This window comes from Daucus carota, chromosome 9 (genome assembly GCF_001625215.2).
Source record: "Daucus carota subsp. sativus chromosome 9, DH1 v3.0, whole genome shotgun sequence".
Classification (NCBI taxonomy): Eukaryota; Viridiplantae; Streptophyta; class Magnoliopsida; order Apiales; family Apiaceae; genus Daucus; species Daucus carota.
This window is the reverse complement of record NC_030389.2, coordinates 27971816-27996294: the sequence shown is the minus strand read 5'-3', so window position 1 is coordinate 27996294 and position 24479 is coordinate 27971816. Positions and strand designations below refer to the sequence as shown.

The 24479-nt window shown below is 38.0% G+C and overlaps 1 protein-coding gene across 3 annotated transcripts in view; it reads right to left on the bottom strand.

The window, feature by feature from the left end:
* The window catches only part of LOC108201930 (protein ILITYHIA), a 39125-nt gene that overhangs the window by 6998 nt on the left and 7648 nt on the right, over positions 1 to 24479 (bottom strand). Inside the window, exons 13-48 of one of the 3 annotated variants that reach the window (XM_064084332.1) lie at positions 24222 to 24299; positions 23174 to 23293; positions 23022 to 23081; positions 21373 to 21498; positions 21205 to 21286; positions 20930 to 21099; positions 20316 to 20618; positions 20105 to 20221; positions 19916 to 20017; positions 19678 to 19831; positions 19201 to 19361; positions 18947 to 19123; positions 17930 to 18052; positions 17739 to 17819; positions 17545 to 17661; positions 10080 to 10252; positions 8687 to 8764; positions 8451 to 8598; positions 6063 to 6185; positions 5890 to 5946; positions 5703 to 5813; positions 5418 to 5609; positions 5147 to 5320; positions 4204 to 4314; positions 4016 to 4085; positions 3725 to 3803; positions 3356 to 3458; positions 2029 to 2199; positions 1800 to 1922; positions 1605 to 1718; positions 967 to 1073; positions 821 to 872; positions 590 to 696; positions 444 to 503; positions 238 to 352; positions 8 to 118 (exon numbers count right to left, since the gene is read on the bottom strand). In XM_064084332.1, coding sequence (XP_063940402.1) covers positions 8 to 118; positions 238 to 352; positions 444 to 503; positions 590 to 696; positions 821 to 872; positions 967 to 1073; positions 1605 to 1718; positions 1800 to 1922; positions 2029 to 2199; positions 3356 to 3458; positions 3725 to 3803; positions 4016 to 4085; positions 4204 to 4314; positions 5147 to 5320; positions 5418 to 5609; positions 5703 to 5813; positions 5890 to 5946; positions 6063 to 6185; positions 8451 to 8598; positions 8687 to 8764; positions 10080 to 10252; positions 17545 to 17661; positions 17739 to 17819; positions 17930 to 18052; positions 18947 to 19123; positions 19201 to 19361; positions 19678 to 19831; positions 19916 to 20017; positions 20105 to 20221; positions 20316 to 20618; positions 20930 to 21099; positions 21205 to 21286; positions 21373 to 21498; positions 23022 to 23081; positions 23174 to 23293; positions 24222 to 24299 — 4350 coding nt within the window. Of the gene's footprint in view, positions 1 to 7; positions 119 to 237; positions 353 to 443; positions 504 to 589; positions 697 to 820; positions 873 to 966; positions 1074 to 1604; positions 1719 to 1799; positions 1923 to 2028; positions 2200 to 3355; positions 3459 to 3724; positions 3804 to 4015; positions 4086 to 4203; positions 4315 to 5146; positions 5321 to 5417; positions 5610 to 5702; positions 5814 to 5889; positions 5947 to 6062; positions 6186 to 8450; positions 8599 to 8686; positions 8765 to 10079; positions 10253 to 17544; positions 17662 to 17738; positions 17820 to 17929; positions 18053 to 18946; positions 19124 to 19200; positions 19362 to 19677; positions 19832 to 19915; positions 20222 to 20315; positions 20619 to 20929; positions 21100 to 21204; positions 21287 to 21372; positions 21499 to 23021; positions 23082 to 23173; positions 23294 to 24221; positions 24300 to 24479 lie in introns of all 3 variants that reach the window. The other 2 variants (XM_064084330.1, XM_064084331.1) reach the window with 2 other exon arrangements.

Here is a 24479-nt window from a genome sequence, read left to right as displayed (position 1 = left end):
GTCGAACCTTATTATCACCAACTCCTTTAAGAAGCTCTCCAATTAAAGAGTCAACTCCTTCCTCATCAATGACCAAGACAACAGTTTCGGCAGCTTTCCTCGCCAGCTTCTGAATATCCTAAATTACAATAGGAGGATTGTGATAACAATGGAACAGATATACAACAATATTACAAAGGGATATAGTATCTACTATCTAGTACATAATCGATGACTCGATGTATACATTCAACATACCTGATCATTATCACCCATTGCGGAAAGTAATGCAGGAAGCACAGTACCAAGATGAAAGTTAAGGCTGGACCCAGCAACTTCTGCTAGAGCACCCAAAGCATGCGCATTGAAGGCACTAAACGGGCAATTAAAGATGCATATAGTTCAGTAACAGTATTTTACAGAAAAAAACACTAAAATATATAATACTTATAAAAATAACATACGAAAGAGGAAGCTGGACAAGCTTGGGCAAGATATGTGGCAATACAGCTGTAGTCCTGACACTGAAAATAATGACAAAAATAAAAATGTAAACTTCAAACTAATGAAATAAGAATATTATGAAGCTGACTACAAGACTATTTCCTACCTCAAAATTTGTTTGAGACCATCAAGTGCAGTGTCAGACAACTTATCATCCTCCAAAGCATGAAGAAGAGTTGGGACTATTTCATCAATCGCTTGCATGCCAGCGTTCTACCATTTGGAAATCGACTGGTCATTCATGCATACAGAAAACACACACACACACACACACACACACCCCACACACATATATATATATATATGCATATACTTTACCCAAGTATAAAATGCATACCTTGTACAGAGTACTGAAGGCTAAACCTGCAGACTCACGGACCTCGGGCGTACTAGAAAAAAATGAATTAAATGAAGTATCTCGGTTAGTTACATGCAAGTAAAAATAATTGTCAACTCATGCAACCTGTATGACCAGCAACTAACCTGTCACAAAGTGCTGTACGTATGGTGGGAATTAGATCATCCATGAAACTCAACAACTGACTCTTACCAGCACTTGCCATCACCTCACTTAGACCAATACAGACACCCTGTAAATTAGATGTAATTAAAGGACAGACCAAGAACCTTTAATATAACCTAGACTCAGCGGGAGTTGTCCTAGTGTCTGACAATGCAATATTTCAACATGTAGTATGATTTTGGCCAAATAACAAGCTTCAAGTGTCCAACTATAGTGTCCAGCATGGGTACAGGGTACTCTTCAAACTTTACAAATTACCAGTTATAATTGCACCAATCAGCAGTTACAACCATACATTCTATCAATAACATGGCATAATTCACCAGAAAACATAACAATCAAATCACCAATTACCACTGTACAAATCATCACAACAAATATGGTACAAATTAACTAATTAATGTGGCATGACGATCTAAAATACCAAAAAAATCACTGCAGGCTATGTATTGAACACCATGATTTTGGATGAGTCTGTAATTGGTGCCTTTGTAAAGTTTGTAGAATAAGATGGTTGTTATGAACATAAGCTTACATAAGCATTTCATTCACTGTAGACATTACATCCTTCAAAAGAATTCGATAGTCAAAGACTCACCTGTCGTCTGCTCGTGCTAGAGTCTTTTAACCCTTTCGATAGAATTGGTATTATCAACGGAAGCACTCTCTCCCCAAGCTTCCTAACAAGCTCTCCCAATGATCTTCCTGCTACCTGCCAATTTACAACACGAATAATTAGTTCTGATTCATATAAATTTAAGGTAGCCAAGGATTTTAAAAGAGAGCTGCAGACCTGCCGCCTCTCAGAAGAGGCTGATGCAAGAGATGAAATTAATGTATTCATTAACACCGGCATTATTTCCTTTAGAGTTTTTGGGGTGTTTGCGACTATAGTTTTCCAGACATGCAATGCCGCCTGGTTTTCGAGAGAGAAAATAAGCAAGAGATTAGTGCTTAGATAATTAAGATGTATTCAGAAATCTCAAAGTTACATGATTAAAAAGATACTGTGAAACATATACCTGGCGTACACTCAAACTGACATCAGTTCGAACCATATATAGTGCAGCTAGAACCTCGTTACGCTTATCCTTTCCAAGTACCTCGATAATAGCACGTCCATGTGCTTCCGTACTAGACCCTTCATCATCACTACCCCCCTCAAGAAGTGCCTTTCCAGAAGTTCCAGCAACCTGATATGAATGATATTCTCATGATATGCATAAGAGGCTATTGAGATAGTGTACTGAGGACACAGTTCAAACTTCAATGTATTAGAAAAATATAAAGCATATATAGAGTATAACAAGTTAAAGATACAAAATCTATATATGTACTTATTTCAGAAAAGTACTTATTTTGCGAAATAAGGTGCACCTAACACGCTCATTTAATATTATCATAAAGAAAAATAATACAATATCACGATAAAGAATATAATATGTTTCCAGGACCTCAGCCATCCTGACTTGGATGAAGCTGATCCCGCTTTTTCATCTATGTACATATACAGGTGTTCCCAATTATTTTAGGAGAAATTGTGCATTTAAAGAATCTATGACAAAAACTACATGTGAATAGTGGTTGACTGTAATTGGCTGAATGCTGTTCATCTGCTTTTGATCTGACCACCAAAAGACAAGTAAAAAAAATTTGATCTTCTACCTTAATTACTGGCAAATAGATGTTGATATCCAATATAATATAATCTCTTGCGCTCCAATTTTAGTCTACAAACAACTACTTGGTCAGCTAGTGGATGGACTAGCAGTTTGGCAAGTTCTTTCATAACTCACCAGGACAACATCACAATAACTTAGGTACACCAACTTACGGGGACTTGCAGTAAATAATGAGCAAATTACTGTTAAATGCATGTGTAACATTGCAAGTTAATATCAGCATAGACTGTCCTAAGAAAAGGTAAAAACACTGTGTAGCATATATCTGGCCTCAAGTTAAATCACTTGTTTGCATATAAAATCTTCATGGAAAACAATTTTGCATCTTGCTCAAGATTGTCTCTTCTTTCTAAATGCCACAATGTTCTAATGGAACTGAGAATGTCTGTTATACACACAAACTCAAGCAACTTTCAGCAAGTAGAGAAGACCTAATAAAGTGATGTCTACGATTTAGAAACAAAAGAATAATAAAGATAATCTAACTCTATGAGAGGGGAGAAGGGGGGGGGGGGGGGGGGGGGGAACATAAACCAACTCTATTTAGACGGGTACACCAGAAGTACATATGTATAAACCACTGTATACATATCTTGTTTAATAACAAAACAATTTTCAAGTTAATCGAAAAAGAATTAACATAGAGAGAGATATAAGGAATACATACCTTGAACAAAAGATCACCTAACAATTCAACAGAACTTTGTCTAATACGCCAGTTGTCGCTGAAAATTCCATCCTCTACAGCAGGAAGAAGTAGAGGCAACGACCTGATATAAACTCATTGCTCAGACATAAATTGATCACTAAGATCTGAGATATGTTACAACACAAGACAGCTTGTAGACCTTGCCTTAGCCATCTATACACACTTTGTATCTTTTACAGTTGATTATATAGCTGTATTTTCCGAACTAGAACAATGGATTATAAACCAATACTAAGAGGATCTTGTATTTGAAGAGAGATTATAATTATAAGTAATATTTTTGCTAGTTGCATCAACAACATAAGCATTATCAAAAAGTGAACATACGTGGTTGCATAATGTTCCACCAAGACATGCCCAGCACTCAGTGCTGCCTCACGCACAGATTCATTCTCATCAGCGAGACCTATATAGAACATTAGGATTACATAAAATAAAGAATAAAAACAAAGACAGACATAATAGGTAATCACGGACTTAAGTACACAGACATGTTATATTCAAGATAGAATAAAATATATCATAGAACGAGCTCACAAAAAAGATTGGAATAGTGAGAAAGACAGGATTACATATAACTGAAATGGCATGAAAGTCCGAGGAAAGAAGCACTATTACCATCTAATATAGCAGGAAGGACCTGCTGCAGATAGTTCTGGAATTGCACGCCTAATGACCTAGGTAGGTACTACATAATAGAATAGATAATCAAAATATACCCGAAATTAAAAGTAAACAGAAGAGGGGTTTTAGAGATGTTTTGTTGCACTTAAGTGACAGTAAAAAAAAGTCACAATGACATTTACCTTGAAAAGCGTTAAATGACCATCACGGACAGATGCTTTTTGATGAGAGCAATTGCGAATAACATCAGGGAGAATGCGTTCAAAGTGATCTGTTCCTAGTGCAGCCAATACCTAACAAGAAACCAAAATTTTTTGAGTATCTTGAAGAGTTCAACAAAACTAGGTTTAGTCAATTTAATATTATCAGAATAAGATGCTGACAGAAAGAAAATTAAAGTCTCAGTACACTGTCATGTAAAATTCCGTTTGTAAACATAGTATAGGCCTGATCAAAGATGGCTACCACGTTTGTAACATTCAACTTGGAAAAGCGAAGTTTTATATACATTGTACACTAATAAATAACCCTAAAACTAAATAGATAGAGGAAGATACTTTATCATGAACTACTACACTTAAAATCAGTACAAATTTGTTCCTGGAATGTGCAACTGTTTCTGAATTCTAAGTAACGGTATACAAACTGGCAGTTCTTGCGACTTCAAATTATCATTCATGACAGATTCATCTTGCCCAGCCAGATGCAATAACATTAGAGGTCGGGTGTATAATAGTGTGTGCTGGAGGGGGTGAGGTTGGGTGTATAAATAGTATGCTGGAGTGGGATTAATTGCACATCATGTGCACTTTGGGCAGTTTTATTTTTAAAGACATTATGCCACTCCATGACATTACTTCTCCGCTCTTTTGAAGAAATTATTTACACCATTTTAACATTTAATAAGCATCGTCTGACATTTATATTTAACAATCATCATATAATTTATATATTTATATAATATATATACATATATATATAAATAAATAAATAAATAAATAAATATATATAGAGAGAGAGAGAGCGAGAGGGAGAGGGGGGGGGGGGGGGGGTGCAATAGAGTGGAGGTCCTGGAGGACAACAAAACAAGAAATAAGATACTACAAATATGTATAAATGATTGACCTCGCTCAGTCCTTGTGCAGCTCCAGAGCGTTCAACATTGCTACCATCAGATTTGAGCGTGTCTAACAACCATGGGACAAGATCTGGAAATTTATCTTCTCCCATTCCTCTGATAAGAGAACCAAGGGCTCTAGCAGCAACAGACCGAACTTCAGGGATTGGATCCACAAGAACCTAATAATTTAAAAGTACAAGAGAAAATTGTTCACACTGATGGCCAGGTGTAGCACTTAGTAGGAAGCATAATTGGCATCATTTCACAAGGATATACCTTTTTAATCTCAGGAAGAAGCAAATTTATATAAGGAATCATGTCTTTTGGTTCAGTCACCAACGAACACATATTTCCAGCAATTTGGGCTGCTTTCTTTTTAGTCTCAGAACTTCTCTCCCGAAGTCCTCTATGGATAATTGGTACCAATAATGCAAGTGAAGGAGAGTCGATTGAATTTATAAAAGTAGTCTGCAGTAAGCAACAAAAACAAATGACACCAAGATGATTATGAGAAAATTTCATGTGCATAATACCATTAATATTATGATCACTGATTCTTACTTGAAGTAGGATGTCAAGTGAGTATCGAGTATGTTCATTTGGATCAGTAAGGCCCAATAGAAGTGTAGGGACAAGAGCAGAAATTTCTGGATTCTTGATCACACTCCCAACCTAGAACACAAAACATAAATGGTTGCATACAGATCGAAAGCAAAGCATCAAAAACCTTATATTAACAAGCTATCACCTGCTGTAGTGCCGTCTGTGCTGCTGACTGTACTTTAGGGTGGGTATCAGTTAAAACCTTTAAGGACAAAAAGAGTATACTTAGCATCAAAATGTAATTTTCATTTTCCCCAAATAACGAAGTGTACTAAATAACATATAATACATCTTTATTGAGCCTATATAAAGTTATACCTCCGTCAGCTTAGGCACAATTTTGGGAAGGCACTGAGACAGCTGTTGAGGAGCACAGTAAGCCATTGCACCTAGAAGCTGAACACTACTTTGCTTTGTCCGCCAAGCTTTATCCTCCAGACCCTGACATAAATATGCAATTTTAAGATATATTGAGCCATTACAGAAAAATGCACTTTAAACATCCTGGTTCTGAGAGATCTCTCCTGGAGAACTTACTTAATAGTGGCACAATACCTGCAAATGGGAGGGAAATTACCTCTGTAATCTGGATAATAACATTTATAATTTAGCTATTCCTACAATTCATGGAAATGGACCTCATCTGATTCAAGATAATGTGGCTTTGTATACTACATACAGGGGCCTGTACTACTGCTGGCACACATGAAGTTGATAAGCTGTAGAAACAAATTATCCAGGAAAGCTGTAAATGAAAGTAGTGGCTATAGTTGTGAATCAAGTCCAGATCCATTACTTGGAGTAGAATCTGATTACAGCGCTCCAGAGAAGCTGTGCAAGTTGGACACTGTATCTATCATAATTTGGTATAGAAGATAGCTTGTGCCACTGTGGTTGGAGGAATTTTGTGAATGAGAGGAGGTTAATTAGGACAGATAGCAGTACTTATTCCTTAAATATCCACCAAGGGTGAGCATAAAACAAAGGTACTTCTTTCAACTTTGATGCTGAAATTTAGATTAACAAATCACCCGCATATATCATCATCTGACACTCGATACAGAGTGAAATATATCAGGTAACCTGAGTAAAGAACTTTTAACAAGGAAGATATTTTCTTGATACAAATGGTTTCTACTGTTATTGCACTGACAAAGTATCAATCAAATATCTATTTGCATGCATTTCTACCATTCAATCATATGTACATCACAACGTTTACAATCGTTATAGATGAAAAGTAAACTACTAAGGAGTGGTTACAGAGAGATAAGGCTTTGGATAAACACATTTACCAGATTAGGGTGTTGAGATAACAAAATAATAACAAACTGCTGATATGATTGCACATCTTCAACACTACATTTAGATGCTCAGTAGGGAAATTTTGCTTGGTTTTACTTTTTAGGAGGTTGATAAATTACTAAAACATTCATTATTTTTAGAACCAGGATGAAACTGGGATTAATTATTTTCCCCCCCTTCTCTTATTTAATTTGGGAATTACCCTCTATCAGTATCATTTAAATTTCAATATATTCTCTTTATATATTGAAGGTCTTGCATCTATTACACTGAACATCTAACCCAATTTTTTGAAAAGATGCTGCATATAAGTTTTGTTCAAGAGATACACGTTTTCCGTGTGATAACTGATAAGTGTGACAACTCATTTTATATTGAATGTCCTGTGGCCTGGAAGTTGCTAAATTCTTGTTAAGTTTCAGCATGACATGATATAAGGATTTTTTATGAGTTTACAGCTTAGTATGACAGAAAAACTTAAGCTCCGTGTATTTGGATGGAAGGATATGCCACAATTAGTCAACAAATAGAGCTGCGAATGTTAAGGTTCAGTGAGGAGTGTTTTGCACAAGGTTGAGAGTTATGTTATGTTTCCGAGGAGTGGCTATTTTAATATTTGTTATTTATGAGGAGGATTTCATATCATCCACATCTGCTGTTTCTACTTGCTAATGATCATCTCCAATCTCTTCTCCCTGATAAAACATATAACATTTCCAGATTTCCTCTAGAAGAAGACGTAATATATTTTATATAAGTTATGATGAAAACTAAGAAACAAGATGTTCAAATATTTACTCCTGACAAGTCTTACTCACTAGTCAATGCTTGAAAGAAAGAGACACTGAAATTACTTATCAATTTAACTGTACATCATCATCACAAGACACATAAAAGGGTGTCACAAAAAAAAAAAACTACAACAGTGAACTAAAGGATTATATGAATACAAGAGGCACATTGGCAAACACTCGTGTCCCTAAAGAACTGATTTGACTTTTCAGTTTATGTTTGAATACTTCTGCATTGCAAAATTTTTATATTATAAATTACATAGAAATAAAAAAAAGTTAGAAACAATATTGCACTTAGATAACTTTCAAATTAAAACAAAAAAAAAAAGGAAAAAACTTCTAACCTTTAAAAAAAAGTTCGTCAATTTTTAACCAGAAAAAGACATTGAAGCCAGATTTTATGATATAGAGGATGTACTTCAGAAAACGTACATGTACACTATAATAGCACAGACTAAACACTCCAATTAGCTATTGTTATCCATTTCATTTTATAGAAAGTTTGTTAAAAATACTCTTCCCTGGTAAATTGAGGCATGAGTTATATTACGTGTAAAGAAAATGCAGAACACATAAAGTAAGGGTCCAGTATATTCAAAGTAAGAACCTTTAGAAGTGATGGAAGAACAAGCTTAACACCCTGGGCACTGAGCTGAGACATCATAGCACGAGCAGCACATTCCGCAGCTTCTCGAACAGCAACAACTTGATCAGAAAAAGAAACCAAGAGCAATGGAAGCATCTGAATCACATACCTGAAATTGGAAAGAGAAGCACCATGTGTATACTGATCTCATATGAATATAAAAGAAACACTTCACAGATAAGATGGATTTTACATACGGTTCAAAGACCTTCCCAAGCGTCTCACAAAGGCATTCAAAAGCTAGTAGGGACCCTTCCCTGCATTTTGCTGAATTCCTGTACAATAAAAAGAGACATGAACTTTCTCACAGAGGCGAATGATTAAATAAAACAGTTAATTACAATCTCAAAAATTAAAAAACAGACCTTCATTTACATGCCAAAATTAGAGTAAGCAATTGGAAAATTACTATTCTAAACAATAAAATAAAAAATAACTACAGAATTTCTATATAAGTTGGTGAGATGTGAGGACTAAAAGTTTGGCTTTATTATCGGTCAATGAATTGGATTTCAGATAATTTTTTCATATATGCTTTAAACCTTAAAATTCAATTGTATTTTATTAAAAAATGAAGAAATCATGAGTTATATATCACCTATTTACAATCATCAAGTACCTCCAAAAGGAGATAACAATTATAAAAAAAAAAAAAAAAAAAAAGCCCCCACACACGCTGGAATGATGGTAAAAAAAAACTCTTACAGCATTAACAGGTGCAAACGGACTTTCAAACTAAAAGTTGCGCATTAAGCAAGCATGGATTACATAAAACAAAACATAAAGAAGTTTAACGATGTATAGCAATAATTGCATCAATTTAAATCACATAATGTTAAATCAAGACTCACTAGGGTAATACTTTAGAGCAAATGCAAGATATTATGGAAAAAAAAAAATTATTCACCACCGACATAAATTAACTTTGTCAGAGCAGCAGATTAGGTATACAAGCCATGCTTGGTTTAACAATATGCTTCTCGATGTGATGTGATATTCCCCCTCAGTGTATTCAATCGTTGATGTACTTCTGGATTCAAATTAAAAAATTATTTGAGAACAAATTTGGTTGTTTTTGCTTAGAAATACAGAGTTCAGTTATTATATGTTATTCTCTACTTTAGGTCTGAACTTAGTTAAGTCATGCTTGACTCACCAATATGCAATTTCATGGCAATGCAATGATCTTGCATGAAAATTATAATGTCATTGTATTTGTTCTACCCCATCTATGTAAAATAAACTTCTGAAACCTAAACAAAAGATTTGTTTGTCATAAATTTTGGTCAAACACTGGCTTCCTATGTTTCCGCCGTGTAACACAACAAGCACCGTCTAGATATGTATGTAATCAAGACTTTGGAGATCAAATATTTAGGAACATTTTGCAAAGTCAGTTGCTAAATTTTCTCATCAATCAAAATGTTTAAAAGTTCCAAATGAAGACAGAAAAATATTGCTTTCATATAGAATAGTTTCCGGGAAGGATATCCCATCTCTCCTGTTCTCGGGCTCAGACATCAGTCAGAACTTCTTTTGCACAATTACAGACAGGACAGATAGGACTAAAGATTATTGTTGAGAAAAAACCTGTCAGCAAGACCTTCGCGCAGAACAGCTGCAATCCCATACTTCTTCAAACAAGAAATTCTGAATCCCTTAACTAATCCCGCGAGTCCAAATGCTGCTCCACGGCGCTCCCCATATTTGTCACTCTTCATCAGCTGATCTAAAAGTTTAGATACAAGCGCCGGTGCATCCCCCTGATGACACAGTAAACATTAACTGAAAATTGTTCTGTTATCAGTAATTTTGTATGAAACATGTGATAACAATAACAGGTTACAATAATGAGCCAAATTGCTGCTCAAGTGGTATAAATTTTTTATACGATTTATTGAGAAACCCTGTGAATCAGAGAAGAGGTAGAGCATGTTTCAATAGATCTGGTTTTAACAGACAGCTAAACCTGATGCACAATAACAAAAGGCTAAAGATTATTTAACTGTATTGGCTTTCCGGCTATATGACCTGAATCTACTAAACTCTACTAGCATTCACACAGACACACATCCACATTCTCTAGTTTTCTCATATAATTACTTCTACTATCATAAATTACATGTATTAGTCATGCAACAGTCATGAACTACACAGTCTCATAAAACATACAACACAATATACTCGGGTAATTCTACAATGGGGTATTTAATTATATACAGCACTGGGAAATCCTAATCAGAGGTAACTTCTTCACTAGAGCACGGATATGATTAATCTTAAGCCCTGTAGTGGGTTAGATCGCGGGCATGTTATTATTATAAATTAGAAGTAAATCATAGGGCCATGAGGGTCAAACGATTATCCAAGCACTTTATAGTTATAATGTTTGTAATTGAGTTTTCACTGTATTTAGCATAAAGAAGCGTGATGCATCTTTGCCTGGCATGGCAACAATGAGAGGAAAACTGCAACAAACTAATTTATTGATTTAGTTTGGAAAAGTCAGTTTAATGTCCTAGTCCCATTCCTACCAGGTATTAGAGGGCAGAGATGTGCTAAGAATTCAGTATTAATATAGACCACAAACAAGTAGATACTGCAATTCAAGCCAACAACGCCCAGAATAAGAGTTCACCAATTAAGCAACTACAATCCCCACACTTCGAGAAGGGGGCGTCTCCAAAAGATAACAACTACACATAAGATATTCGATACTCTATTCTCCGCACTCCTGCCATTTACTAACCCTACTCCCCTGCATTGACTGAATTACCCTTTGGACTTATGGGCTCTGGCCCGCTGGTGTTTGGGCTGTTGTCTTGGGCCTTCTCACATATACCACTCCATCAAACGGTTTAGACAGGTCCTTAGCATTACCCCGGGCCCAAACATTCACCTTGTCCTCAAGGTGGAAAGTAGGAAACAATTGATGAATGTTATCAAAGTGTTCCCAAGTGGCCTCCTCCTGAGACTTGCCTTGCCACTTGATCAGTACTTCTACTGTCCCACCAGGCCCTGTAGGCATAGTACGAACTCCTAGCAGCTGCTCAGGAGTACTAACAGCAGTACCCAAATCAGTAATCACCCTGGGAAATGGAGAAGAAACTGCTGCAGGTCCCAACGACTTCTTTAACAATGACACATGAAAAACTGGATGGATGCGAGACTCCGGAGGCAACTGTAATTTATAGGCCACAGCACCAATCCTCTGCACTACCAGAAACGGACCGTAATACTTGGCTGCCAACTTCTCAAAGGGGCGCCTTGCTAAAGACCTCTGTCTGTAAGGATGTAATTTCAAATACACGTGGTCACCCACTGCGAAAGACACTTCGCGACGGGAAAGATCTTCCTGTAGCTTCATTCTATGCTGAGCTCGAATGAGATTAGCTTTTAATTCATCCAAAATCGCATCTCTCTCCAACAGCTGATCCTCCAAACTAACTACAGCTGTATCCCCCTGCTGATACCTCAATAACTGTGGTGGGGGTCGCCCATACAAGGCCTGAAAAGGTGTGAACCCAGTCGAGGCGTGAGTAGACGTGTTGTACCAGAACTCGGCCCATGGCAGCCACTTGGACCATGACTTGGGGTGACCTTGAATAAAGCAGCGTAAATAGGTTTCCAAACATTTGTTGACGACTTCTGTTTGTCCATCTGACTGGGGATGGTATGCAGTGCTTTTATGTAGCAGTGTTCCCTGTAATTTAAACAGCTCCGCCCAAAACAAGCTCACAAACACACGGTCACGGTCCGAGACAATGGTCGTGGGAAAACCATGATGCTTGACCACCTCCCGGACGAAAACTTCTGCAACAGACCCAGCAGTGTATGGGTGTTTCAAGGGTATAAAGTGACTGTATTTGGTTAAGCGATCCACCACTACCAAAATGGTATTCCAACCATGAGAATTAGGCAGCCCTTCCACAAAATCCATTGATATTGCATCCCAAACCAGCGTGGGAATGGGTAATGGCTGAAGCAAGCCTCCTGGTGACAAAGTGGAAGACTTGGCTTGCTGGCAAATGGCACAGTGTCTCACATATTGAGCAATCTCCTTACGCATCCCAGGCCAAAACCAGTCAGTGGCAATCCTTTTGTAGGTTTTAAAGTCTCCAGAATGCCCACCCAAAGGCGAGTCGTGATACGCATGAAGTATGGTAGCAATCAGCTCTGATTTTGGGGGCAACACCAACCTGCCCTTATACTTCAAATCCCCATGTTCAATGTGATACCCCGCGGGCACAGTATGGCCCTGTTGTATGTCTGTGAACAGTCGACTTATGAACTCATGCTTCCGAACCGCATCAGCATACTCACTCCAATTAGTACCCCCAGACATCAATAAGGCTCCCAACTCAGCTGCATCACCATATTCACGAGACAAAGCATCTGCAACCCTGTTGGCAGGCCCTGCTTTGTATTGAATTGTGAAATTATAAGCCATCAATTTGCTCACCCAACGCTGATATTCAGGTCCCACCTCACGTTGCTCCATCAAATACTTCAGACTTTGTTGATCGGTCCTTATCACAAAGTGTCGACCCAACAAGTAATGCTTCCATTTCAATACGGCTAGAACAATCGCCATCAACTCCTTTTCATAAATCGATTTCAAACGACCCCGTGGCCCCAACACCTTACTGAAATAGGCTATTGGGTGGCCCTCTTGTAACAGCACAGCTCCTAAACCGAAACCAGAAGCATCAGCCTCAAGAATGAAATTCTTGGTGAAATCGGGCATCGCCAGAATCGGCCCCTGCACCAGCGCCTGTTTTAACAGGTTGAACGCTTCCGTGGCTTCAGATGTCCAACTAAACTGGTCTTTCCTTAGTTGATCAGTTAGTGGCCTGGCAAGCTCAGCAAACCCGGCAATGAACCTACGGTAATAGCCCGTAAGGCCTAAAAACCCCCTTAAATCCCTTAAATTACTTGGCACTGGCCACTCCTTCACGGCTCGGACTTTCTCGGCATCCATGGCCACTCCATTCTGAGAAATCACATGCCCCAAATAATGCACCCTCTCCTGGCCAAACTCACACTTACTGCCATTAGCATAGAGTTGGTGCTGCTGCAACGTTGACAGAACCGTAGTCACATCCAACACATGCTGCTCTTTAGTGGCGCTATACACCAATATATCATCGAAAAACACTAGGACGCACTTACGGAGGTAAGGCTGAAACACAGAATTCATAAGTGCCTGGAACGTGGCAGGGGCATTCATCATTCCAAAGGGCATCACTAAAAACTCGTAGTGACCCTCGTGTGTACGAAACGCGGTTTTATGAACATCTGCCTCCTTAACCCGTATCTGATGATACCCCGACTTGAGATCAAGCTTAGTGAACCACTTTGCCCCATGTAGTTCGTCGAGTAATTCCTCAATCACTGGTATCGGATATTTATCCGCGACTGTTACTTTGTTCAGCGCCCTATAATCAACACAGAAGCGCCAAGACCCATCCTTCTTCTTTACTAGCAGAACAGGGCTCGAATAAGGGCTGGACGATGGCTGAATAATGCCTGCACGGAGCATATCCCCAATCAATCTTTCAATCTCATCTTTCTGTGTCTGCGCATAACGATAGGGTCTAACACTCACAGGGTCGACACCTTCTTTTAGCACTATGGCGTGTTCATGGCCCCTGGACGGAGGTAAACCATCAGGTAAATGAAACACAGACTGAAATCTGGCCACTGTTGCTGCTAAAAATTCTGGAGTTGGGGGTAACTCTTGTTGGGCAGGTGTGAGCTGCCTCACCGCTGCCAACTGGTTGAACTCCACTAAAAACCCAGCCCCTTCAGTCCTCAAAGTCTTGAGCATGGCTTTAAGCGAGATTCGTGACCTTCCCAACGACGGATCCCCTTTGATTGTGACATCCTCCTTGCCCATTCGAAACTTAATAGTTTGAGTTTTCCAATTGGTCGACATGGTTCCTAATTTCTCCAACCACTGCACCCCCAAGATTACATCCGAATTCCCCAATGGTAATGGCAGGAAGTCCTCTACCACTGTTATGCCAGCCAACTTCAATACCACTGATTTACATTCTCCCTCACCCTGAACTGCCTCTCCTGTACCCAACGCCACCCCAAACGACTTGGACGGCAAGACTGGAATGCCTAAACGCGCCACTGCCTCCACTGATATAAAATTGTGGGTAGCCCCCGGATCCACCATCACAACCACCTCCTTGTCATTTATCTGTCCCAGCAGTTTCAGTGTTTTCGGGCTGGTAATGCCCACAACTGAATTCAACGAGATCTCTGGCTGTACCTCATCCCCCAGCTCACTACCCTCCTCTAAATATCCCTGCGATCCATCACCTGCCACACTGTCTTCCTCAGGTTGTAACACAATAACGCTGAGCTCCTTCTTTTTACACCTATGCCCAGCACTCCACTTCTCATCACAACGGAAACATTCTCCCCTTTCTCTTTTGGCCTGAAAATCCTTGTCACTTAAACGACGAACCTCACCCCCCAACTTGGCAACTGAACCAGTGCTCGGACTGCGAGCAGTGGACACTGTGGGACTAGACGAACCTAGTGACAACGAGGACACGGCCTTGGGGCTTGGAACACTCGCATTAGACTGTGATTTAAAAGTGGAGTAGCTCGAAGTACCTGACTGGGGAGAAAATGCTACCTCCGAGTAATACTGAGCACCCCCAGCTTTATACTCGCCCTTACGAGCTTGCATCCCTTTGATTTTGTCCTCCACTTTGACGGACAGATCCATTGCATGATCGAGGCTACGGGGGCCCAATAGCCTGACCTCAGCCCGAATCTCTGCCTTTAATCCCGTAATAAACTGCCCCTTAGCTATCTCTTCGGGCACTCCTGTGAGTGGTGCCATGAGTTCGATGAATTTCCTGCGATACTCAATTACCCCCGAGTCTTGACGATGGTTCAACCATTGTTCGTATAACGTCCCAGACGAAGAAGGACGGAATTGCAATAGGAGCATTCCCTTTAACTCCTCCCAACGCCGAATCGGGCGACGGCCATGTTCCCACTGATACCATAATAATGCGTCACCATCCAACGAGACAATGGCTGCCTCCAACTGATCCTCCTCGCACAATCGATAGAAACTGAAATACCTTTCCGCCCGTAAAATCCAACCATCAGGGTTAATACCCGAGAAAACCGGCAGATCCAGCTTTTTATGTCTCCAACCCGACCCGGGCGGCGGCCCAGAAGCCCGACCCACAAACCCATCCTCACCTCCTGACCCGAAAACTCCATGTTGCCCTCCAACCCTACCCGACCCCACCATTGACCCGTCGGGTCGTCCCCCATCACCACCCTCACCCGACAGTGGGCTCCCGTGGTGCTTCGATGACGGCCCAGAGCGATGGGTCGGATCCCAACCCTTAATAGAAGTCAAAGATGATTTCATTTCTTCCTGAAATCGAATCTGCTCATCCTTAAGAGAATTAAACATGATCTCATGCTGTTCGCGAGAGCGCGCGATACGAGCCTCCAACCGCTGAGAAGTCTGATCCATGGACATGGTAAGATGGTCAATTAATGACCGTTGCAGCTCCTGTGTTGCCGAAGTGACCGCAATGGCTATTTGTTCAGCCATGGCCGTACGCAACTCACCCAACCCAGCTTCAAGGAGCTCGATGCGATGTTGATTGGAAGGAGGGGCACCCATACTGAGGTAGGACAAGATCGATGGCTCTGATACCAATTGCTAAGAATTCAGTATTAATATAGACCACAAACAAGTAGATACTGCAATTCAAGCCAACAACGCCCAGAATAAGAGTTCACCAATTAAGCAACTACAATCCCCACACTTCGAGAAGGGGGCGTCTCCAAAAGATAACAACTACACATAAGATATTCGATACTCTATTCTCCGCACTCCTGCCATTTACTAACCCTACTCCCCTGCATTGACTGAATTACCCTTTGGACTTATGGGCTCTGGCCCGCTGGTGTTTGGGCTGTTGTCTTGGGCCTTCTCACATATACCACTCCATCAAACGGTTTAGACAGGTCCTTAGCAAGATGCCCCACAGAAAAACGTGTTACTCATGTTTCACTTGGCAAGTGCTGTATTTATCAAGTAAAAAAATATCAGTAGGTATTGTGCTGCATACAGAAATCATTAAAGAAAGAGACATATGAATAAGATCTACTCAACCGTATGCGAAGATTGAGAACAAATTGCTACTGTTGGGCAAGCGCAAAGAGTAACACTAGTACATTACAATTAGAAATCAGGTAGAAGTTAGAACAGAGTCTCAAAGAAGAATATATAACAACGAAGAGCAGCGAGCTTAAGAAAGTTATTGAAATTGTAAGGCAGCAAGGAAAAAAATGTCGTATTAGTTATTAATTCTACATGACAAAATTTAATAATATATACCAGCCTAAATCAAGGATGATGAAATTCCTCCAACACTACATTTTACTGATAGGGAAATAATGTTATACACTTTAGGTTAAGGATGACCATCTCATCATCCCAACAAGTCAGAAAAAGTTCCTCCACATGAATATCAGTTTACACAACCGTTCAACTTCTCTAGCTTCTACCTGCTGGGACCAAGTAATAACCCAATTACCCCTGAAAGGTCATTGACCTGCCTCAACATATTCGCTCATTATTAAAGAGTTTAAGGTTATGATATGATTAGAAAAATGCATTCGCCTAATTTGACTCATTGATAACTATGGAACAACTGACAGTAACTAAAGAAAATAAGAGATACTTTAGAACCAATAAGCAAAGGATGATACTCTATATACAGATTACTAAAAATTTAATGTTCTTCAAAGAGTATAAAACGGATGCATCAAATTATACAAATGTGTGGGTTAGTAAAAGAAGATGTGGCACACAATGAAGCAACGAGAAAACACCTAAGTATAACATGTAGTGATACACAAAACATCCACAACCATAATTATTTAAGACAATTTTACTACAGATATTATGTCCAAAATAAACACAACCATTTATGGTGTACGAGAAATTATGAAAATTTAGAAATTTCAGTTAAATTCAGAGTGCACCCCCCATACATACTTCTTTTGATTGCATAAGTGGAGATAGGCATGCTGAAACTGCTCTTTGAACAGCTTCGGATGGAGTGTTTATCACATCCAATAATTTCTCTACAACCGCGTGCACTTTCGGGTCATCCTGTTCAATAATATATGTTTAAATACTAAAATAAGCTATTATGTGGGTTTCGATAATAATATGGACAGGAACATCACCTTGCCCAGATGTTTAGCCAAAGCACCAGTGAAGATAACCACACCTTCACGCACCAAGTCATATGTTTCTTCATTTGATGCCTTAATATAGAAATGGTATATTAAAACTTTCAAAAGGTACATACTTGTCAATAAGCATTTAAAAAAAGTTGCAATGACAGAGTTTAAAAGATGCATCAAACATTGCAAACCTTTTTGTTCAAGTAATTCTCAAATATGGGAAATAACAGAGACACGTTATCTTTTCCGTGCTTGTCAATAATCATTATTCCGGCATTTAGCATTCTACCACGAACATCTGAGTTGCTGTCAGCCTGCAAACAAGCAGCAAAATTTAGGATTCACAGTAATTGTATTCTTTATGTTCCTCATAGAAGAGTTAGCAACTACATCAATAGCAATTTCCAAGACATCAAGTTTTTACACCTGCGCTAGGACCTAGTCAGGCGTCAGCAGATGAGGAATCTTAAATATACATTCCAATATTGCTTGGCTACACTTAAGTATATATGTTCCAATCTCCCAAAACAATGTAATACACCAGATCCCCATCTTTCACATTCAAAATTGTCCATATTCTACTGATAATATAAGAGCTTGACGGTTTTCTGATTCTTTTTGTTCCTCCTTCATTTTTTTTTCCCAACTCACTTTATTTATATCACCTAACTATCACGTTATTAAAGAATTCAAGTTTTACAATATAAAACATTGGAACGGTTTTACTTCAAAAAAAAAAAAACATTGGAACGGTAACTATAATATCAGTATATCACACAAACAAATATTAAAAATGGATTTAAAAGGGAACTACAACGTAACTGCAAAGAAATTTGAACTAGCAAAGCACCAACTAAAGACAAATGAGGATTTTATTCCTTTCTTAGAAAAGAGTATGTAAACGTAAACTTTTTTCTAGAAATAACTATTATTTTTGACAATTAAGAATGCTGAATACCCCATAAATACTTATTTATAAGATTAGGGAAATGTGTGCTTTTATCCGGATATGAGTCCATTTTTTATAAAATAAGAGGTACACAAACATGCAACGTTATGCTGCTATTTTACCCTTGATAATGTTATTACTCAATAAGACCAATTCTACACAAAGAAAGCACAAAACAATAACATATCAAGCATGACAAGACATGCAATTTTTTGCTTTTGCTTAAAACATAATGTTATTAGAAGGAGAGTGCAAGTACCAGCGCCCGAGATATTAAGAATGTCATAACCACTGGAAGGTCTTTAGTCCTTAGTACATCAGCTACAGAAAGTAAGGCTAATGCTGTCCCTTGTCTTCCAAGCCAACCAGCATCAATATTATCCTCACCAAAACCAACATCGCGGATGTATAAAGAAAATAATGTTGATAGAGATTCCTAAAGCAAATGTTAGAACTTTATTTTAGTAGAAAGAGAAGTGAACTAATAATACCATTCCTTGTTTCAAGTTATACCTGTATAGTATCTGGATTTTCATCCAAAACAGCAGCCAATGCCTCAGCAGCAGCCACACGTACATTATAATTAACATGTGAGAGTGCTTTATAAAGACCAGAGTAATCCCTGCCAAACTCATAGCCGTATCTATCCCATATATCCTCGGCCACTTCTGCAACTGGCTGAACCAAACAAGAGATCAGGTTAACTATATTTAAAAATTAAAAGGCACTTTTAGGTACTACTGAATATCAATCAATTCTATTGGTTAAGGCAATGCCATTTATATACTCTGTTCCGTGCTTATTGCAAAAACTGACTAATACACTGTGTAGTCAAATAGATATTGAGCTCGCCTGAAAAATAAATAGATATTGGGCTCAACTATCTACACGATTTATAGTTCGATTGAGGATCCCTTGTTTGTAGGGTGTTTAGCCACAAAAGCAACCACATTTTACTTCGGGTGAGGATAAATCTATATATAGGACAACATGCCTTCTCAACATCATGTAATGCAATCCAAATGCTAGTTGCAACTTCAACACTTCTTGGTAGGGAGCGGCTGGTAACAGCTGGAATGCACTTCACAGCATTAAGGCAGGCCAGTCTAACATGAATGTCCTTGGCATAAATCCCAGCCAGAGCCTGTATGGGATGTAAATGATAATGTAATTGCAATATTGTCAAACCAAAAACATCAAGAACTGAGGCTTAAAAAAAAATACATACGGGTGCAACTTCATCTGGCTGTAAACCCAGACACAATTCATTAAGTGCTGGACTAATAGATGCTTGATTAGCAGGTATAACACCAAGAACATGATAAAGAACCTGCCAAAAAATATAAGAAACATAAATGTTAATAGTAATACTCAACAAGAAGTAGAATATTAAGCAGTATAATTTACTTGACCCAACTGTTATCATACGAAGCCTCGGTAATGGTAATATCGGATCCATATGTAGGAAAAGTATTTTTAGAACGTCATCATGAAGTCCAGTCTTCTTGGAAGAAAGGAGTATCCTCTCCATAATCTATTTCCAAAAAAAACAACATACAGAAATCTGGCATTAGTTAAAATATCTAGAAGATCAACCTAGATATCCGTATACTTATCAGAGAAGTTACCGGGAAGACAAAAGTAAATGAATCCACTGGAAGAGGGCCTGTTTTACAAGAAACTGATAAACCCATTATTATTCTTTCAAAAAGACCCAAAAATAGTCCTCCTTTGGGCACTCTGTCACCATCCGAAGGAATTATATTGCACAAACGATGAGATTCCTCAGTCGCAATAAGACGTAGTGCAGTAGCAAGGTCAAGCGCCCAGTTATTGAGAGGAGCAACACTACATTTTGCAAGCATAATCATGGTCCTAAAGGCTGCATCACCAACTATAGGTGACCGAAGCAAAGGGTTGACAAACTTAACCTGACAACGAAATATCACGATAGCACAAATGACAAAACAGAAACGTACAGGCCAGATATTTACTAATACAAAGAAAACGGAAAAAGACCATAACTGGCACATGCCCCACATCCATCACCTAATAAAATAAGCTCAGCTGACCCACAACCCACCATTACTCAGCAGATAATCGACTACAAATATTATTGGTCTAAAACATAAACATGGGGAAGAAAACTCTGAGTAGATACTTGTAACTGAGGACCAACTTCGAGATAAATCCTAAGCTTAATTACTAAGGTTACTGAGTAAATGACCAAGAGATGACTAACCAGGGTGGGCAACTGACTGTGAGCGAAGATAGGATTCGATAAAGCCATCTCCCCGAGAGCCTTCAGCATTAACGATAAAGTATTTTGTATAGATGAGACCCTATCACGAACACATGCTTCCTCTCTGAGCTGCAGTTCACGTGCCTCCTCTTTTGCTGTCTTTCCCTTCTCTACAATGATCATAATTAAAGGCAAAAATTGAATTATGTTACTAAAACATATAGTGACAATAGACCAATATACTCTATTAAATAACAGAAAGAGCGACGACTTGCCAGCCTTTTTTGTTAATTTAGTTGCATCTTTCTTCCCCGCAGTTGAAGAGTCTCGCTTAACTGAATGGCTGGCGCCATTGTCCTGTACGCATAGTAAACAATGCTCCTTCAATACTACAGGAGGCTAAACAAGAAGACGGAAAATATAAAGAATATATCAACATTTACCGAGCCATTATCGTTATCATAGACCCGGAAACGACCTTTGGCTTGCTTTTGGTTGTTACCAGTAACAAGCTCTGCAATATAGACACCTTGCTCAGTAGATAACATCCCCTCCGGCGTAAGATAAATCTGTTGATGAAAGAATATTACAACTTAAACAACTTTTATTACATGTGTAACAACCTCCCCTTCCCTCCAGAAGATAGGTAACACAACATATCGATTAACTAACAATAAACTGGATCATCACCCAGAACAGGAGCAAAGGATGAGCACATTCAACGAAGAACAGGTATATGTGTTATAAACAAGCAAGATAAAATATGACAAGGAAGCCATAAACATTGTATAAACAGTAACCAGTAGTAAAAAAAATTAGACATAAAAGCATGTTGAGAACCATCACAATGAAATGATATACTGAAACAATGTCCCTATCTTCCAACTTTTGTTGGTAAATAAATAATTAATGAGTAATATTACCTACTCCACCTACAGGACTTATTTGCAACAATGTCACCAACACTAGCTTAAGGAGGCAAGAAGAAAACATTAAGCTTATGCTAGGGAAGCCACAAAAACTCAGCATTTAGCACGGCAAATATGAGGGAGATTACTCACAGTAAGATTATATTTTCAACATTATACCTGGTTACAAAGCAATAAACATCAAAAGTAATAAAGTTCTTAAATTTTACAGGCTTCTATACACCTCTTCTACAACATATTAATAACCCAGAGCCAGCACACTATCTCGGGTCCTCACTTAAAGCTTTCTAACTAACCTCAAATTGGTTGTGAATTAAACAATTTTACAATTAAGCATAAGATTACGTCCTCAATTTGCACCCTAACTAGAACTGCAGATTCCCATTTCTATAAATTCCAGTTCCAAATATTACCAAGAAGTAAATGCAGTGAACACCTCAAATCTCACCACTTGTAAGCAAAAGCATATGCTTTACTTACAGTTCTACTCTTTTACATAACAAAGTAGTTGGCAATTGCAATATAGAAGTTAGGTAAATTAAATAATTATTCATGTTTTAGAGAGGAAGAATTGTGCAGGTAACATGTCAAGAAAGGAAACAGAACCACATATAATACAAATAAAAAATATAGGGAAAGAAAAGTTCTCTATATGTATCCATTGTATTTATAAGAAGAGAACAGCAATCCCGAAAGCAGCTGCAATTGAAAGGAAGGCCAAAAAGAGCATGTGTGTCTCGGATTACGAACAGGTGCCACGTGCCTATTTTACTAGTACATTTATGGGTTTCAAGAATGTTTTTAATAATAAAAGGAATGTTACCATAAAAGATGTTTTTATATATACTATCAGATTACTTTAAAAATTGGGAAGAGAGAGACGACATAAATGGGCATTAATAACTGAGAGAGCTAAACATAGAAAGTAGATAGGTAATTGCAATGGTTTCATGACGCGATGTATGCGCTTGCCCGCTCGGTGAAGCAGCTTTAGTGTTTGCCTTGCAAACTAAACCTAGCTACTTATTTAGGTACAAAAATATTTTTTTTTAAAATTATTGAAAGTTTGACCAACTTATAAGATAAGTCCAGCAGATCCAGCAATGCCTTCTCTTAAACGACATTGATTGTAAACAAGAAAGATAGCTAAACTGGCACATTACCTGAATATCATTTTCTGAAAGTTTATCATGCTCAAAGCGATCTGGAAGATTGTTCAAGTGCTGAGGATAGAAAAAAGAGTGTCAGCAGACATAATCATCTGCACTCTTGCGCAATTAACATTAAGTGTAATGAAGTTAACATTAAAAAAAACCTTTTCAAACTCTGTGTAGGTGTCAGTAGGTGTTATAGACATTAAAGTTGAGAGAGAGTGTATTGCCGCTTCTTGTTCAAGATGATTGGAACTCATTAATCCAAAAGGTCCTAGCAAACCCTACAAATTACAAAACACATGTATCGTTATAAATTATCCAACTGAGCTAACCCTTCTTCCTAGCACAATATATCTACAAACAAGAAAGCTTGTAAATGTATATCGAAAAATTCAATCTACATGTTTTTCATTTCCAAACAGAATACATACTTCCGTAAGGCTAATGAGAAACAAGAACTACTTCCAAATGATCACTTACACTACAAAATTCACAAGAAAAGTAAATTTTCATTTAAGTACTGTTCAATGCTGTTGGAGGCTGGGGCGGACATCCCTCACCCCACTTTGAACAAGGCAAGACGCTTTAATGAGGTGTGCACCTCAGCATGAGGAACAAACAAGTTAATTTATTCAAAAATAAAGCTCCATTGCATAGTCCGAGTATTTGATTTAAATTCCTCATGATTAGATACAATTTATATCTAATCTTACAATAGTACACTACGTCAATCCAAAAAAATGCAAAATCATATATTTAATCATATTCACATAAACTTATATATTTAAGTCAAGTAATTGTCAGCAAAGCAATTTCTGCTATTAAGGACGGACTATTCATGCATACACCACTCACATTACAAAATCTGTAGCATAAAGTTCCAATTTTAAGTGATGTAATATATAAGTTTTCTGCATGTTTAATAAATTATAGATTAGTTTGACCATATTGATCAATTAGTATGACAAATGTTGTAGTTCGAACTTACAGCAATCAACAACTGAAGCTATCTGGTTTTTAATTTTTGTACCTCAGTGCGCCTCTCGGCTTTAATAGCACTAATACATCTATATAAAATTCAATTCTAGAGTGAAGTTCTAAAGAAATATGTAATTTTATATAATTTGAAACTTTTAGAGTGGTTCAATTCTGCATTCTATAGGTTTAAGAGGCTTAAAAAAATAGTCATCTTACAAATTTTTGATTTACCTTGCATATATTGCCCAAGTCAGCCATGATCAGCTCAATAATATCAAAACTAAGCCTTTGCAGACACTTCTGCAGCCTCTGCAAATGAAATTAGTGGCCAAAAAGAATCTTAGACAGCCTGTATATTTCGGATCATAAAAAAATGAAAAGCTTCATTTATAGCCAACTATAATAAAGTAAAATAGAAACTTTTATTAAGATAGAGAGATTACAGATTTTAGGAAAATGGTGACACGGGTCACAATATGAATTGCCGTT